The sequence below is a fragment of the Nansenia antarctica genome (genome assembly GCF_963989245.1).
Source record: "Nansenia antarctica genome assembly, chromosome: 1".
Lineage (NCBI taxonomy): Eukaryota > Metazoa > Chordata > Actinopteri > Argentiniformes > Microstomatidae > Nansenia > Nansenia antarctica.
Window position 1 is genome coordinate 35640867 of NC_137674.1, and position 18140 is coordinate 35659006.

General features: G+C 49.7%; 1 protein-coding gene across 1 annotated transcript in view; it reads right to left on the minus strand.

Annotated features, from left to right (window-relative positions):
• Window positions 1-18140, minus strand: part of rtn1a (reticulon 1a) — a gene marked incomplete at its 5' end in the record, with an annotated part of 41418 nt that overhangs the window by 7401 nt on the left and 15877 nt on the right. Inside the window, one exon of the mRNA XM_080522376.1 lies at window positions 10835-11659. Coding sequence (XP_080378502.1) covers window positions 10835-11659 — 825 coding nt within the window. The remainder of the gene's footprint in view (window positions 1-10834; window positions 11660-18140) is intronic.

An 18140-nucleotide genomic window follows, 5' to 3' on the forward strand; every position in this document is an offset into this window, starting at 1 on the left:
TATGGGAGATATGACCCAGTATAGAAGATATGACCCAGTATGGCTGTAAATTCTGAGCCACCTCAACTGAGACTTCCAGAAGCTTCCACACCTCTGGATTAAGCCACTGTAGCGTGGCAGCACCTGTTTCCCCACGTGGCCCCACGTCTCCTGTGTTGGCTCGACACACACGCCTGTTTCCATGAGAACCTGCGGTGGGTTCACGTCTGCTGAGCTGAGCTGCCCCCCACCCTGTAGGCAGCTCAGAGTTAAACGTGCACAGGCAGATACTGTCATACATCTACTGTTTAGGACGACTGTTGATTCTGACAGCTGGAATGAATCTTTTCAGTTTTACAGCTGAGGAGACGGACCACATTCCTGTCAGTCGGCGCTCCTGGAAAGAGGAGCGCTGGAGGCTCCCATGGGTGTCTTACCTCCTCAAGGCCTCCTGCCTGCCTCTCTGCCTTCCTCCCTGCCTCTCTGCTTTCCTCCCCAAGGCCTCCTGCCTGCCTCCCTGCCTCTGCCTCCCTGTCTGCCTCCCTGCCTGCCTGTTTGCCTGCCTGCCTCTCAGCCTGTCTGTCTGTCTGTTTGTCTGCCCTCCTGCCTCCCTGCCTGCCTCCCTGCCTTCCTCCCTCCCTCCCTGCCTCCCTGCCTGCCTGTCTGCCTGCCTGCCTGCCTCCCTCCCTCCCTAAGGCCTCCTGTCTGTCTGCCTGCCTGCTTGCCTCCCTGACTCTCTCCCTCCCTCCCTGTCTGCCTCCCCCCTTCCTCCCTCCCTGCCTCCCTCCTACCTCCCTGCCTGCCTCCCTCCCTGCCTGCCTCCCTCCCTCCCTGCCTCCCTCTCTGCCTCCCTCCCTGCCTGCCTCCCTCCCTCTCTCTCTGCCTCCCTCCCTGTCTCCCTCCTCCCGCCCTCCCTGCCTCCCTCCCTGCCTCTCTCCCTCCTTGCCTCCCTCTGTCTCTCTCCCTGCCTCCTTCCCTCTCTCCCTCCGTGCCCTCCCTCCCTGTCTTTCCTGCTCTAATTTTAGCCGTGTAGCTGTGAGCGGCACAGAGACAGAGACGGCCATTTTTATCCTCCAAAGTCGGCGTCCGTAGCGTGGATGCCAAAAACCCTGAGCTAAAACAGGGCCGCCTCCGAACAGGACGCCCTCTTCACAGCCCCCTGACCCTCTGCTGGAGACAGGTGCAGCGTTCACACACACACACACACACACACACACACACATCCTGCTCCACGTTCATCTGCCCCATCCCAAATCAATAACACTAACCTCCCCCCTCCTTGATAACAAATCCTGACTGTCCTACGTCCCTCTGATCGATAACGCCAATCGATCCAGCTCGATGACGACCCCCCCTCTATCTTTAACCTACCTAATCTCTGTATGGATTCTGCACCCATCCCTTTTATCGCTCTAAAACATGATGCTCTAAAACAAAGCGTACATACTGTACGTTCACATTCACACAGCCGCAGCAGAGCAACAAACCAAGCAGCAGTAAACACACACAAGCAGTCAGACAGGACAGACAGCTATGCCAGAGGAGCCAGTGCGGGCGTTAGCTGGCTACCGCTAGAGATCTGATCCACAGATAGTATTTTACACAGAGAGACAGACAGAAAGCGTAAAGCTAAGTTAGCTAGGAGCGTTACTGACCTGCGACTCCCATGGCTGAACAGGGAAAGAGGCAGCTGCTTTATCCACAGACAAAAGGAGAGCACTGAAGGCCCCCCCCCTCCTCCCCCCCACCCCCCGTAGCCCGGGAGGGGAGGGGCCACAAGCACACAGCAGGCTAATCATCGTCGCTCTGTGCAGGCGGAGGGAGACTGGGGAGGGAAGGGGGGGGCTTTAAGGGGGAGCGGTTGCCAGAGAACTGAGCTACAATCCAGCACACATTCATACACTCCCTCACACACACACACACACACACACACACACACACACACACACACATATACTCCCTCACACACACACACATACACTCCCTCCCTCACACACACACACACGGCACACATACCCTCCTCTTACACACACATACACTCCCCTCACTGTGAGCTCCTTTCATGCCCTGGCTTTAAAGCACAGCCCCAACAGTGACAGATGACAAAGCCTGCCAGGCAAAGACACAAATAAAGAGACTGTATCTGACTATTCAAAATGGTGGTCGCAGTCCCCCTTCACCAGAGCAGGAAGAAGATGGAGTTCTTTCCCGATCATTTATTTATTCTCTAGGTTTATCTATAGCCCTACAGACTATACTGGTACACGATTGGCTGTATGGTATCTAGAGAGGGTGTCGCACACCGTCTCAAGATGAAGCGTATGAAGCTAGCCAGCTAGCGTGTTGTTCTGTTAACAAGGATCAGCGGCGAGGATCTGGTGAGAGCACCTGTCTGATGCAGTTACCATAGTTACAGTGCTCCATTTTCTCCCCCTTCACTCTCACTGACAGAGAGAGAGAGGGAGAGAGGGGGAGGGAGAGAGAGAGAGAGAGAAGGAGTCAGAGAGAGAGAGAGAGGAAGGGAGAGGGAGAGGGATAGAGAGAAGGAGGGAGGGAGGGAAAGTGCTCTCAGGGGAATAGAGACAGATTCATTTGCTCTGAATCTGGGGAATCAGGGCCACATAACGTCAGTCTACACACACACACACACCCAGACAGCCACTCCCTTTATTGTTTACACAAAAGGACAAAGGAGCAGTTTGACACAGAGGGCAACGACCAGTCACAACAAGTGACACATTCTGGTGTGAACCAGGATTCAAAACACAGCTGATGGACTCAGACATTATTTAATTACCAACATAAAGGCTTAAAGGGGGGGGGGGGGGTGATGGCTGAATTAGGTTTGTCACCTAAAATGGCAGCTAGTTTAGGAATCAGACAGCAATCTTACAAGCTGTGTGTCTGGGACACTATGTTCAGTAATAATAATAATAATAATAATAATAATGTTTATTTGTATAGCACTTTTCCTGCAAACGTTGTAACTCAAAGTGCTCTGATTTCAGCATTTCAGTAGAAATGAGATTAATATCTTGTGGATAGTGTATGTTCAGTATTGGTACATTTGATAATTTCACTGTTCTTGATGTGGTATTATAAGCTTGCAATCAGGAATTCCGTCCCCCTCACCAATGAACACAGGAAATTGCATCGGAACTCACAGGAAGTCCAGTCACTGCTGGTGTGAACCCCTGGTTACTAATATCGATTTCTGCGTCTTGATACTCAAGTCAAACAGAGCGGTTCACATCCCTCTCTCTAGGTTAGCAGTTAGCCTACATACACTGGGTTCGGTCTGTAAAATGCAGGGCAGACCAGTTTTAGCCTGACCCCATTACACCGCTAACCCAGCCCCACGCCAGGGTGAGTAAACATGCATATGAGCTTCCAGAGCTTATTCAAACTGGAGAAACTCCCACTGGTCAGTTCTACCCTTGTAGCCTACGAAGTGTAGCCTAATTTCTAGCGAGTGAATACATTTCTTTGGCAGAGATAACTGGATGTCAAATTCATGAACACAACTCAAAACCGAACTCCAAACCACAATAACTGCTCAGTATAGCCGAGCTATAGGCCTACTTAACACTTAGCAATCTTTGCACTCGATACAATTTCAGGACCCTCCTTTCATGACTTTTCCTAGATATGTGCGTTCTACCACCCAGTATCCTTACATTTTCAATATCACTTCAGGATAAGCTAGTATAAAGCTATTTTGCAGTTTTTCTGTGTAGGAAGCAGGCTAATTTACAAGCGGCCAACTAGTGGTCGTTGTGTGTAAATAGCAGGTTAGCATTTTAAAGAGGGTAATTTAACCCCCGAGGCGGCTCTTATAGAAAATAGGCTGTTCTAGTGTTAAAACTCTAAATGGAGAGACCTTCTCATTGTATGAATGATGCTCAATGAAAGTAGAGTGGGCCAAGACGCATCACTCTGTCTCTGTTTTGTTTGATATAGATAAGATACAGAAGGTGCAGTACATACAGAACAACCTCAATGTATCATTTGCCAGGCCTATTCATAATGTAAGCCACTGGCATTAACAGTGGAAGAACAGGCAGACCAACCCACCCCACCTCCCTCCCTCCTCCACCCCACCTCCATCCCTCCCTCCACCTGCCTCCTCCACTCCTAAGATAACCATGGGTAAACATAGCACCTGAGGCAATTTTTACGCCAATAACATGTACAGGAGAGGAGAATAGAGGAGAGGAGAGGAGAGGACATTAGAGGAGAGGAGAGGAGAAGAGAGGACAAGCCCTCTGGAACTCCCTCCCCCCCGACATCAGGAACATTGATTCAATCTCCTCATTCAAAACCCACCTCAAAACCCACCTGTTTACGCAGGCATATCCGTGTTGATTTACTGTTCCCGTGCTGCTCTGCTGCTGGCTATGTTTTATACTGTATATTTCTATGTATTTTGTGTTTTGAATTTTGTGGCCGTTTTTAGATTTGTTGTTGTACGGCGGGCGACCTTGAGTGCCATGAAAGGCGCCTTATAAAATAAATGTATTATTAATATTATTATTATTATTATAAGAGAGGAGAGGAGAGGAGAGGAGAGGAGAGGAGAGGAGAAGAGAGAAGTGAGGAGAGGACAGGAGAGGAGGGGAGAGGAGAAGAGAGAACAGGAGAGGAGAGAACAGGAGAGGAGAGAGGAGAAGAGAGAAGTGAGGAGAGGACAGGAGAGGAGGGGAGAGGACATTAGAGGAGAGGAGAGGAGAAGAGAGGACAGGAGAGGTGAGGAGAGGACAGGAGAGGAGGGGAGAGGAGAAGAGAGGACAGGAGAGGAGAGGAGAAGAGAGAAGTGAGGAGAAGAGAGAAGTGAGGAGAGGACAGGAGAGGAGGGGAGAAGAGAGGACAGGAGAAGAGAGAAGTGAGGAGAGGAGGGGAGAGGACATTAGAGGAGAGGAGAAGAGAGGACAGGAGAGGAGAAGAGAGAAGTGAGGACAGGAGAGAGGAGAAGAGAGAAGTGAGGAGGAGACTAGAGGAGAGGAGAGGAGGTAGGAAGGGAGACCATTTTCTATCATGCCACAGTCCCTCTTTCTAACCCAAGGCTGTGGTCATGCAGCCAGACAGACGGCAGCTCTGCCTCTCTCTCTCTCTCTCTCTCCCTGCCTCTCTCTCCCTCTCTCTCCCTCTCTGCCTCTCTCTCCCTCTCTCTCTCTCTCTCTCCCCCTCTCTCTCTCTCCCTCTCTCCCTACCTCTCTCTCTCTCTCCCCCTCTCTCTCTCCCTCTATCTCTCACTCTCTCTCTCTCCCTCTCTCTGCAAGGTGCATTGGCAGCCTAGGAGCAGACTGATGTAATCAGGATGGGTGTGCCCTGGTTGCCATAGAGACAGTCTGTCAGTAGCCATCCGGATGCTTTGCACACACACACAGGAACACACAGACAGCCCCACCAAAGCCTGCGCAACCACAAAAACAGCTCCCCTGCAGAGAAGAGGAGGGGGGGGGGGGGGGGGGGGGCAAGGGGGAAGGTAATAACAGCGACACACCCTCAAATAACCCCTCGTTTCACATTAACGCCCACAGACCCTCACCAGACGGTGCCCAGCGTGTGTGTTACACACGTTCACCACCATCAGAAACACAGACGGGTGTTTCACACACACACACACACACACACACACACACACACACACACACCCTCCTCTCCTCCCCCCCTTTGTCTCACACAGACGGCAGAGAGAGAATCTGCGATTAGGGCGTGTCCTCTGTGGAGAGGATAGACAGAGAGGGGGGAGGGTAGAGAGGGGGTGGTATGAGGTAAACAGTACAGTCAAGGCCCTGACTAACCCCCACACTACGCTACGGATAACCGACGCACACACATACATGCAACATACTGTCTCCCGCCCACACAAACACACACTCGTTTAGAAGACAGCTAAAAAAATACAAAATAATAATGTATACTCCAAACACGTACATCGCTAAAAGATAACACACTCTCATTTCCACAAAACACACACACACACACACAGATATCAGATCAAACAGCATCAGTACCCTGGCCTCTCCAGCTGGTCCAGGAACAGCACTCCTTGGTCTTGGTTGCGTCTGCAGTGGCCTGCATTACTGCTGTCTGTTAGCTCCCTGACCACGATGATGATGTCTCTAAGTCTTCTTCTTCTAGTCTCTTCTCTCTATCTTCCTCTTCTAGTCTTCAGTCTCTTCTCTCTCTTCCTTATCTTCTTCTTCTGTAGCTCTGACTCACGCTCTCATCCCAGAAGAGATCATGAATGGTTGGGGAGGAACGAGAGAGAGAGGCAGCAGCCGAGATGAGAGAGGGAGGAGGGAGGGAGGACAGGAGGGAGGGGAGGGGAGGTTTCCAAGGTGCTAGCGGCTCGCGGAGCACACAGACTGATGCTGTGGAGCGGTGGAGGAGGAGGAGGACAGACGGAGGAGAGGAGAGAGGAAGAGAACAGGGGGATGATCCGACTGTAAACACACCACCACCACACTCACTACAGCTGCAGCGATGTAATAATCTAGTGCCCCGGGGGGGTAGGGCTTTCTCTTAAAACGGGGGGGGGGGGGGGTGGGTGTAAGGGGAAGTTTCACAATAAAAGTCCCCCACTGTATTTCTTATTCCCCCGTAGCAGACCTGCAGCAAGGCAACGATCTAGTGCCCTGGGGGTGGGCTTTCTCTTGAAACCGGGGGGGGGGGGAGTTAAAGGGGACTTTCACAATAAAAGTCCCCACTGTATTTCGTAGTCCCTGTAGCAGGACAGTGCTGTCGGGGGATGGGCAGTGAAAGGGTTAACCAGCAAGCATTGCCCTTTGATGAAGCGTGCCAGAGAAAGGCGGATGATATTAGGTCATATTATGTTAGCTAGCGTGATGCTCATAAGCGATGGCTTTTGTGTCTAGCTTTGGTTGTTATTACCCAGTAATAACCCATCTATTAATACAGATAAACCCATCTCCAGCTAAGGGGACAGGGTATATGGGCGCGTTATAAGAGACAGAGAGAGAGACAGACATGACAATAGAATCTTTATGTTGAAAAAACCCCTGACGTCATGGTTTAGCTGTATTCAGACTGCTGTGAAATTGGATTTTCGGAGAGGGAACAGCGCAGGGGAATTCTATTCGTCTGGGATCTCGAACCGTGCGTTTCTAAGGAGCGTGTCGTTGCTAAGGAATAACCTGGCTGATACCCAACAACTAACCCTGCCCTAGCTGTAGTTTAGACGAAACAACGCTTGAAGCTTGTAATCAATCATCTCACTCAAATAGCCATCTCACATACGTGTCACTCACTAATTATTGAGGAGCCTGAGTGCTGGAGCCTTAAATAATGTATGAACACTGAACAGCACAAAGGTCTTAGAGGTTTTAGGGTTTTAGAGGCTTTAGGCTGTGTTTCACTGTGTGCTTTAGGTTCTCACCCACGTGACTGACAGACATTAGCAATGCTATTGTCCTTACATCCACTACAAAGGTCTGACACCGGAAGGCTGCAGAGCTGGCTAGCAGCACGTTACTTGGCTAGCTTCGAGACCCTAATGCTAACCCAGATATAACCATCATCTCACTACCAGAACCAGCCTATATTGGGACTATTGGTTCTACTGATGCCCCCCCCCCCCCCCCCAGCACACACACACCTTCTGTTCACTGCAACCTTGAAAAAAAAGCAGCTCTCCTCGCCATGGCAACAGCCAATAGGAATAGGCACACACACACACACACACACACACACACAAAAACATGAGTCTGTGCCGCGCTCCACGTTCGCCCTCCCCACCACCCCACCGCACCGCCCTTGGTGTTGCCATGGCAACTGCTGTGGAAGTGAGTGAGTGTGCACAGTGCTGTGGTACATGTCGTCTGCTCCTGTCCTCTCTCTCTCTCCTCCACCAGCAGCGTACAGACCTCCTCGTTCCTCTCTCTGTTGTTCAGTGACTCCATCATGGTGCCTTGCGCCCTCTAGTGGCCACAGAAAATATATTAAAAGGGAGGTTGACCTGCTTTTTGGGGATTCGAGAAGCTTCTTCTGCGTGTGTCTGTTTGTAAACATAAATTAGAGAATGTGTCGGGGGGGGGGGGGGGGTTGCCTTTCCTGAAGCATGTTTAAAATATATTTAATTTCCCTCTCATTTGTCATTTCACTTGAACAAAGAACGCTAAGACACACAAACACCACAGCTGAGTCTGTCTCCATTAGCCTCGTTGCTCATAACAACTAACAGCGTCTAAAGCACCGTAGAATGATAACTATGATATGATATCTTTTTGTCTACTGCATCATCCTCATCATCCTCATCATCATCCTCATCATCATCCTCACATCTGGTGGAATATTTTCCTAAGCTCCCTGGATCGATGCGCTCGCTCGCGCGCGTGTGTGTGTCGTGTGTGTGTGTGCCGGGCCCCCAGTTCTGACGTGATGGGGATTACATAAACAAGGACGCAAAGAACAGACAGAAGACAGACAGAACGACGACTGTCGAAATAAAACGTCCTTCTGAATACACACACACACATACGCACACACGCATATACGCACAAGCACGCACGCACACACACACAGCTTTTTGACTAAACGTGGTGCAAAGTGGATTGTTGCGTGTTTCACATCAGTCATGCGTCTGTCTGTCTGTCTGTCTCTCTGCCTGTCTGTCTGGCTGGCTGGCTGTCTATCTGCCTGCCTGCCTGTCTGTCTATCTGTCTGTCTGTCTGTCTGTCTCTCTGCCTGTCTCTCTACCTCTCTGTCTGTCTGTCTATCTGCCAGCCTGCCTGTCTCTCTGTCTGCCTGTCTGTGCCTGTCTGTCTACCTGCCTGCCTGCCTGCCTGTCTGTCTGTCTACCTGCCTGCCTGTCTGCCTATCTGTCTGTCTGTCTCTCTGCCTGTCTGTCTGTCTGTCTATCTGCCTACCTGCCTGCCTGTCTGTCTATCTGTCTGCCTGTCTGTCTGCCTGTCTGTCTGCCTGCATGCCTGCCTACCTGGCTGTTTGTCTGTCTGCCTGCCTGTCTGTCTGTCTGTCTGTCCCTTTGTCTGTCTGTCTGCCTGTCTGTGCCTGTCTGTCTGTCTCTCAGTCTCTCTGCCTGTCTGTCTATCTGCCTGCCTGCCTGTCTGTGCCTGTCTGTCTGTCTGCCGGTCTGTAACTGTCTGTCTGTCTGCCTGTCTGTCTATCTGCATGCCTGCCTGTCTGTGCCTGCCTGTCTGTCTGTCTGCCGGTCTGTAACTGTCTGTCTATCTGCCTGCCTGCCTGTCTGTGCCTGGCTGTCTGTCTGCCTGTCTGTGCCTGTCTGTCTGCCTGCCTGTCTGTATGTCTGTATGTCTGTCTGTCTGTCTGTCTCTTTGTCTGTCTGCCTGCCTGGCTGTTTGTCTGTCTGTCCGTCTGTCTGTCTGTCTGCCTATAGTGTCTGTCCCTCCGTCTGTCTGCCTGCCTGCCTGTCTGTCTGTCTGTCTGCCTGCCTGTCTGTCTGTCTGTCTGCCTGCCTGTCTGCCTGCCTGTCTGTCTGCCTGTCTGCCTGTCTGCCTGTCTGAGGACATGTCGTGACAGTATGTGGGTTGGTTGACAGATGGCCTGTTAAGGACGCGGGAGGGGGTGAGAGAGAATCAAGGCTATTTCTAAATTCCAATACAAACATAACCACTCTGAGCAGGGATTAAACCCTCGGTTATATCTTTGCCTGGCTCTGATTCAGGGGATGGTTATCATCATCGTCATAACAACCCTAGCATGTCCCAGAAGCCTCCTGTTGAGATCCGACCGACAGCAGTTCTGCAAGTAGCCCACCAGGGGGCAGCAGAGGTTGGAATCATGCAGCAAGCAGCTCAAAACAAAGACGGAACACACCCACCACACAGAGAGAGAGAGAGAGAGAGAGAGAGAGAGAGAGAGAGAGAGAGAGAGAGAGAGAGAGAGAGAGAGAGAGAGAGAGAGAGAGAGAGAGAGAGAGAGAGAGAGAGAGAGAGAGAGAGAGAGAGAGAGAGAGAGAGAGAGAGAGCGAGAGAGCGAGAGAGCGAGAGCGAGAGAGAGAGAGAGAGGAGCGTGGAACACACAGCACAGCCCCAATGTCTCCCAGCAACAACCCTTTTCATTTCCTGACCTTGTCAACCCCGGCAATAGACACAGACATCTCTGCTATCTCTCTACATTACCATCACCGCGCTTGCGGGCTAGCAAGGTGACACGGGGGAGTCAACAACCACACGCACGTTCTATTAGAGGGAGTAAGTCAGTCGTCATAACAACAGTCTAGGAGGACAAGAACAAGCTAGTCAGTCGCTAGTTGTGTTTAGACAAAGACAAACACAAACAAACACACTGCTTCTCTCACTCAGAAGCCACGGATGTTTTAGCAGACACAGTGCTACCTGAGTCATAAGCTAGCTGACTGTGCCTCCTTTCTGGAGAGCGGTGATGATGTAATATTCAGGGGGCAACAACAACACTACTAGATTAGCTACGGGGCTAACATGGCTTCAATGAGGTCTATTTTTCCATTCAAGCTTTTCGTTGGAGCGCTAGGCTTGTTCCAGCACAGAGAGGCAGTGAATACACGGTAAATACCTCATCCATACAAATGGACTGACTTATATAGCGCCTTATTCCAAAGCGCTTTACAACGGCCTCTCATTCACCCATTCACACACACATTCACACACCAATGGCGGCAAGCTACCATGCAAGGCGCCGGCCCCGCTCATTGGGAGCAATTTGAGGTTCAGTGTCTTGCCCAAGGACATCTCGAAACGTGGCCAGCCGGGGTTCGAACTGCCGATCTGCCGACCTTGCGATCGTTAGACACCGGCTGTACCTCCTGCGGCCCAAAACACCCCTAACACCCTGCATTAACCCCCCCCCCCCCCCCCCCCCCCAAAAGACTCACCTTTCTTCTTGTCGAAGCCTGACATGAAGACAGCAGCGGCCGGTTTCCCCAGGTCGTCCTTCGACCCCCCCCCTCCTCCGCTGGGGGGCTTGCTGCTCTTGTCCTCCTGCGGGGGGGCAGCCGGTGTCTTCTCGGGACGCACCTCTGGGGGCACCGCGGCCGTGGGGGGCTTGGGCTTGGCGGGGCGGTGGTCCTCTTCCATCTTCACGGGGGGGGGGCTCTTGAACTTGTCGTTGGCCGGTTTCACCGGGGGGGCGCTAGGTGGCGGGGGCTCCACGACGGCGGGGGGGGCCACCTTTGGTGCGGAGGGGGGGGTGGGGGTGGGGATCAGAGGTGAGGGGGCGTTCACCCCCTGTTTGGGTCCCCCCCCCTGCTCTCTCTTGGGGCTCTCCTCGGACGCCGACTCAATGAACAGCTCGCTGTCCAGCTCCGCCTCCCTCTCCTCCCTCAGGATGCTGTAGGCGGTGGGGGGCAGGGGGGCGCCCCCCCCGAAGCCCCCCTTGGTGGCGGGGGCGGGGAGGTCGAAGGGGTTGGTGGTGGTGGGGCTGAACCCCCCCTTGTTGCCTCCGCTGGGCGGAGGAGGAGGCTGGTTGAAGGGGTTGTTGTTGTTGCCCTTGGCGACAGGTGAGATCATGGGAGGGTCCTCGGACACCAGCTCGATCTCGGAGTCTCCGGATTCGGCGCTGCTAACGTCCCCGGGGGAGGGGGGTGGGGAGGGGGGGGCCTTGGTGGTGGAGGAGGAGAGAGGGGGGGCGGGGTGGCTGCTGGGGAGGGAGGGGGCAGTCTTCACGGCACGGAACAGGTCATGGGAGGGGGATTCTTTCTCTGCAGAGAGAGATAGAGGGGGGGAGAGAGAGAGGGGGGGGGGGGGGTTAGATCAGAGGTTGAACATTTCTCACAGACATCACTGCCCATCCCAGACTAGCCAGACTAGCCAGACTGGTACTAAAGCTTTACAGACTTAACAGTCAAACTGCAGAATCATAATAGGACACAATATTGGGCCGGTTTCACAGACAAGGCTTAAGCCTAGTCCTGGACTAAATCACACTTTCAATGTAAAATCTCCATTGAAGATGCTTTTTAGTCCAGGATTGGCCCTTTATGTTATTATGACGTCTGTGGTTTTAGAGGGTTCATTCAATATGTTTCAACTTGCACTTGTATAGTCAAATTGTTCCATTGTTCCTTGAACATCTATCGTCTACAGGCCAAGATAAACTGTAATCCATGGTTCAGAATTGTTTAAATAGACACTACTGACTTCAGCTCATTTTCACCGAAAATATATAGATTTGAGAACAAGAAACAGAAAAAAAGTAAACATTTGTTGCCACAATCAACTCAAATGAGGTAGTTTACCCCTGAGCTGCCCCTCCTCTGACCTCTGCACCCCCTAACACCCCCCCTCACCCCCTTCAAAACACCCCTAACACCCTGCATTAACCCATTAACCCCTAACCATTAGTTTTGAGGTTCAGTTGCTGAAAGTAGGCATAACCCTCTTCATCATGATCATCTACCGCCCGACGGACAGCAAAACCTTTAAGGAAACCAAGAATTTTACATCCCAATTCTCTGATCTCCTTACTGAAATCATTCCCAGCCATAACAAGGTGCTTATCGTGGGGGATCTCAATATCCATGTGGATAATCCCACCCGGGCTTTCGAGTCTGAATTCCTGGACCTGATCGAGTCATTTGGTTTGACTCAGCATGTTTCTGGCCCCACCCACAGTGGAGGACATACATTAGATCTGGTCCTCTCAGTCAACATCCCCATCAGTGACGTGGAGACCATGCTGGCCCATGCTGACTGTGACCATATGGCAGTTCTGTTCACCTCATCTCTGTCCATCCCTCCCGCTACCCAATCCTCTGCTCGCCTCTCTCGATGCATTAACGCCCAGACAGCTCCAAGGTTTTCCTCTGCTTTCATGGCCGCCCAAAACATCAGGGCAGGTGAGGCACCATCTGACCCAGAGGAACTCACTTCCATGTTCAACACCTCCTGTCGCTCCATCCTCGACTCGATAGCCCCGCTTACCGTGAAAAAGCCCAAACCCAGGGTCTCAGCTTGGCTCAACGACACCATCAGATCTCAGAGAAGAGCGTGGAGACAGGCGGAACGCAGGTGGAAAAAGGACAGGCTGACCATCTCACTCGAGATTTTGAGGGAAAAGCAGAGGACCTATCAGAAGGTGGTAAAGACTGAAAGGGCTAAGTACTTTGCCACTCTCATCTCCAACAACTCACACAACCCCAGAGTGTTATTCAGGACAATCAACACCGTTGTTCACCCCCCCCCTACCGTCATCCAGGATCCATCCCCGGCTAAGTGTGAGGAATTTTTATCCTTTTTTTCTGACAAAGTCACCAATATCAGAAAAAACATCCCGCACTCCACCAAGGACTTAGCCGTCACACTGGGATGTTCATCCACTTTCTCCAGCTTCTGTCCTTTGACTCTACCAGCCCTCTCCAAGATGGCCGCTGCACTGAAGCCGGCCTCATCGTCTCTGGACCCCATCCCTACTCAAAGAGGTGTTCGACACGATAGGGCCACACATCCTCTCAATAATCAATAGCTCGCTGGCCACTGGCATTGTTCCGCCCAGCCTCAAACAAGCAGTGGTCCAGCCTCTCCTTAAGAAACCCAACCTGGACCCCTCCAACCCCAGTAACTACAGACCCATTTCCAAGCTCCCAGTCGTGTCCAAGCTCCTGGAAAAGGCTGTCCTCAGCCAGCTGTGGCCCTACCTCCAACAGAACAACATCCTGGAGAAGTTTCAGTCTGGCTTCAGACCTGGCCACAGCACTGAGTCGGCACTTTTAAAGGTTTGGAACGACCTCCTCCTCACCGCAGACTCCAGGAAATGTGCTGCCCTGGTCCTCCTGGACCTCAGCGCAGCTTTTGACACTATAGACCACGCCATCCTCCTCGACCGCTTCCAGCAGGAGGTTGGCATCACCGACAACGCCTTGTCCTGGTTCAAGTCTTACCTCAGCAATAGAACCCACGCCGTCCACATAGCAGACAGCTCCTCCAGACAAGCCAACCTCACCTGTGGGGTCCCTCAGGGCTCCATCCTCGGTCACATCTTGTTCTCCCTCTACATGCTCCCCCTCTGTCTAATCCCTCAACGCTACAAGATCTCATTCCACTGCTATGCGGACGACACCCAGCTCTACTTATCAATCAACACTGACGACCCCGCCGATCTGAAGCGCCTGGTGGACTGCCTCCGCGATGTGAAGGAGTGGATGGCCCAGAGCTTCCTACAGCGGAATGAGAGCAAGGGGGAAATCCTCCTTATCGGCAACACCACCGCCATCACTCAGCTCAGCACCAACATGGGAAGCCTGTCCACCCTTGTCAGACCACATGTCAAGAACCTCGGTGTCATCTTTGACTCCGAGCTCAACCTTGACCGACAAGTGAGCTCCGTCGTGAAGGCATGTTTCTACCAACTACGCATCATAGCCAAGATCAAGTCCTTCCTCACTCCCAGCGACCTGAGGAGGGTCGTCCTCATGCTAATCTCATCTAGGCTCGACTACTGCAACTCACTCTATGCTGGACTTCCTGATAAGACCATCTACCGCCTGCAGCTAGTCCAAAATGCCGCTGCCAGGCTGGTGTCAGGCACTAAAATGAGGGACCACATCTCTCTCCCCTGCCCTCATCTCCCTTCACTGGCTCCCAGTGAAGAAGAGAGTGAAGTTCAAAATCTGCACCTTTGTCTTTAAAGCTCTCAACAGTCTCGCCCCACCCTACATCAAGGACCTCCTGGACCAGTCTACCTCCTCAAGGCCCAGACCCAGGCTCAGGTCTGACGCCCAACTCAGCCTGAGGGTCCCACGTACAAACCTCAAGAGGAAGGGTGACCGTGCCTTTGCGGTGATAGCACCGACCCTGTGGAACGCACTCCCTTCTGCCATCAAGTTTGCCCCCACTCTGGACTCCTTTAGAGCCAAGTTAAAAACCCACCTCTTCGTAAATGATATTCCCTAAGTCAGGGGTCGGCAACCCGCGGCTCCGGAGCCGCATGCGGCTCTTTTGCCCATCTTCAGTGGCTCCCTGTGGCTTTGACCACAAATGGAATTTAACAACGATTATTTATTTTTTACGTTGCCGCGGTGTCTCTCCTTGAACTACAACTCCCTGCTTACGCTGTAATGTTGTACGAGGGCCAATAGGATTCGGATATGTTGGCACATGACTAGTATTTTGACTGGACCCAACATGAGACTGGATGTGACAGGTTTTTTTCAAGAGTAGACCTATATCCACAGGGATTGACGAAGTACTGCGGCAGGCAAAGCAAGAAACTATCCACATTGTCTACAACTTTGTGGCTAGATTTATAGACGGACATCGGCGACGCACATGGATGAACGGGAGCTTGCCGGTGAGCGCTATTTGCCTACTTTCAAATGCAAAAATCGGCTTGTCTTTAGCTCAAACCGTTTCCGAATTATGAACTTCTAAAGAAGGTATGATATTTAGGAGCGTTCCTGCGTTCCTGTGGGTCTGAGAGGGTTTAACTTAAAATAGTGAAAAGAGGACGAGGGAGGCTAGTTTTCATTTGGTACTGTAGTCTACAGTCTGTAGATTTGTCTATTTTTTGGCTGACGATCTCTTGGTTTGCTCACTTCCTCTGGATGAAATTACAAACTTATCCATATTTTTTCCCAGGCTAGTATAGCCAGATACAAGTATCAACCCACTTGTTAAAAGGCACCAGAATACACGAAATTGCATCTACTCTGTTAAAAAAATGTTTGGGGGGGAACCCCCCAGACCCCCTATACGCTATCCTAGTGTTTCACTTTTGTAAAGCACAATACGTTTGCATTCGGTTGTATGCATATGTGCTAAGACTTATGTATTTGTAGCCTACTATTTTGATAGTAGGCTAATATATAGACACTTACAGCATGTGTTGCCTTCATTATAAGGCTTATATAAGGCTTTACATTTTTTGCGGCTCCAGACAGATTCGTTTTTTTGTTTTTTGGTCCAATATGGCTCTTTCAACATTTAAGGTTGCCGACCCCTGCCCTAAGTCTACTCCCTATTTGTTGTGAATTGTATGCCTGAGATGTACGTTTAACACTAGGAAAGCCGTGAGGTGTCGTAGAGCACCAGTGAGTACAAAAAAAAATCTACCTTTGCACTCGATCAAATTTCAGGACCCTCCTTTCATGACTTTTCCTAGATATGTGCGTTCTACCACCCAGCATCTTTACATTTTCAAAATCGAGTTAGTATAAAGCGATTTTGCAGTATTTCTGTGTGTGTCTGTGTATTTGCCTTGGGATTCGGCTGCCATCTTTTTCTCCAAGGCTGCAATTCTCTTTTATATCAGCAGAGGTAGCAAGGGGACACACACTGTGCTCAACCTTCAGGCTTCAGTGCTGAATTAGATACAGTATAAGACTGATAAGTATGTAACATAATGTGTTTATATATAGGCTATATATAGCAATAGGGATACATAAGATATGTATATGTACAGACAGTTATGAAAATGATAAACTGTACAGTATGTCTCCCAATCCCTTCAGATTTGTTGGAGCTGAGGTATTTTTTTCACCCAAGTTCCATGCAATAGTGATAAAATATTATGATATGTGTAGCCTATGTACAGTTATGAATGATACACTGCACAGTATGTACCTATCAAGCTGTGTGGTATTACATAGGTACCGCAGCAAAGTAGTTCATCAACGAATATTATATAACAAACGGATATTTATAATATTGTATATAATGTCTTTTTTGTATATTACTGTAGACCACGTTGTAGTAGTAGCCAATTGCAGAGTGTATTAATTATTTTGTTTGTTTGAATCCTCACTGTGTTCATGTTGTGCAGTGAACAAACAATTGTTGGGTGAATAAACTGTCTCTTGCCGTGAAATGTGTACATCAAATAAAATGATGTCGGCGATGATTATGCCTGTAATCATCAACAATATAACGAACGGATATTTCTGAGTGGGGCAGTCCCAGATATAGTGAAGATTATGGCCTCATTATTTTGCATTCCTTGTTTTGTGGTAAACGAATCTCTTTCTGATGGTCCCGTTCACAAAAACCGAAGGTGATAAGTGCCGTAATATGGCGAAATAAATGTTCGTTCAGACAATACAGCCAAAGGCGGAACAACACTGATGTTCTCATAATGTAATTATAGAAATAGCTAAATTAGACTGTAGACTGCTATGGAGGTATATTGAAAAATATGATGATAAATAGGCTACGGGATGGCAGATTGCAAACATATTCAATGGCATGTAATTAGTAGGCAATTGTTTATCACAGATGAATCCTGACAATTGATGGTTGATGCATGGGGGAGGGTCATCTTATTCTCAATGATCTCTTTCTGATCGTTTCCGATCACCACACAAAGGATGCCAATTCCTCCAACAAGCCCTTCAAACCATCCCCCACCAGAAAGGTTGTACTCAGTTGTACTCAACTCTCTCAACCACGGCAGTTTCAACAATTGCAGAGAGTATACATTATTTTGTTTGTTTACTGCACATTATAAATGAAATGAAAATAGCTGTTGTGAAAAGTGAAAATATAGTATTGTTAGTCGCTTTGGATAAAAGTGGCTGGTAAATTAATAAAAAGTATTCTTTATTTTTTTAAATGGTTAGAAGTTTTAGGTGATTTGGCTTTTTCTTGTTACCCAATCACTCCCATAGTTGTTTTGTTAGCTGTGGCTAAAGCTGAAGTTTCCCCCGGCCCATAGACTACCTTCAAGGTACAGAGCCATGTAACTATGAGTTAAATAATATTGGCAAACTCTGACTATAAGGAAAAATATTGAACTAACCCTTTTAACCTTACAATGAGGAACCTATGAAATATGAAACCGATGAAATAGCCTACATCAAACCTATGAAATAGCCTACCTCAAACCTATGAAATAGCCTACATCAAACCTATGAAATAGCCTACATCAATCCTATGAAATAGCCTACATCAAACCTATGAAATAGCCTACATCAAACCTATGAAATAGCCCACATCAAACCTATGAAATAGCCTACATCAAACCTATGAAATAGCCTACATAAAACTATTCTCCATATGTGACATTGTCTGGTGAAAAGGTCCGCATGTGGGCAATTCTCAAGTCGCGCAATTGACCAACATTTTTTACATTTTTCATATTATGAAAGTTTAAGTGTTAAGCCCACTTATTAAACAAACAACAGTTTTAGGATCACTAAATACTTAGAATTGTGAATTGGCTTCACTGTCTTGTCTGCCCTAGGCTACTGG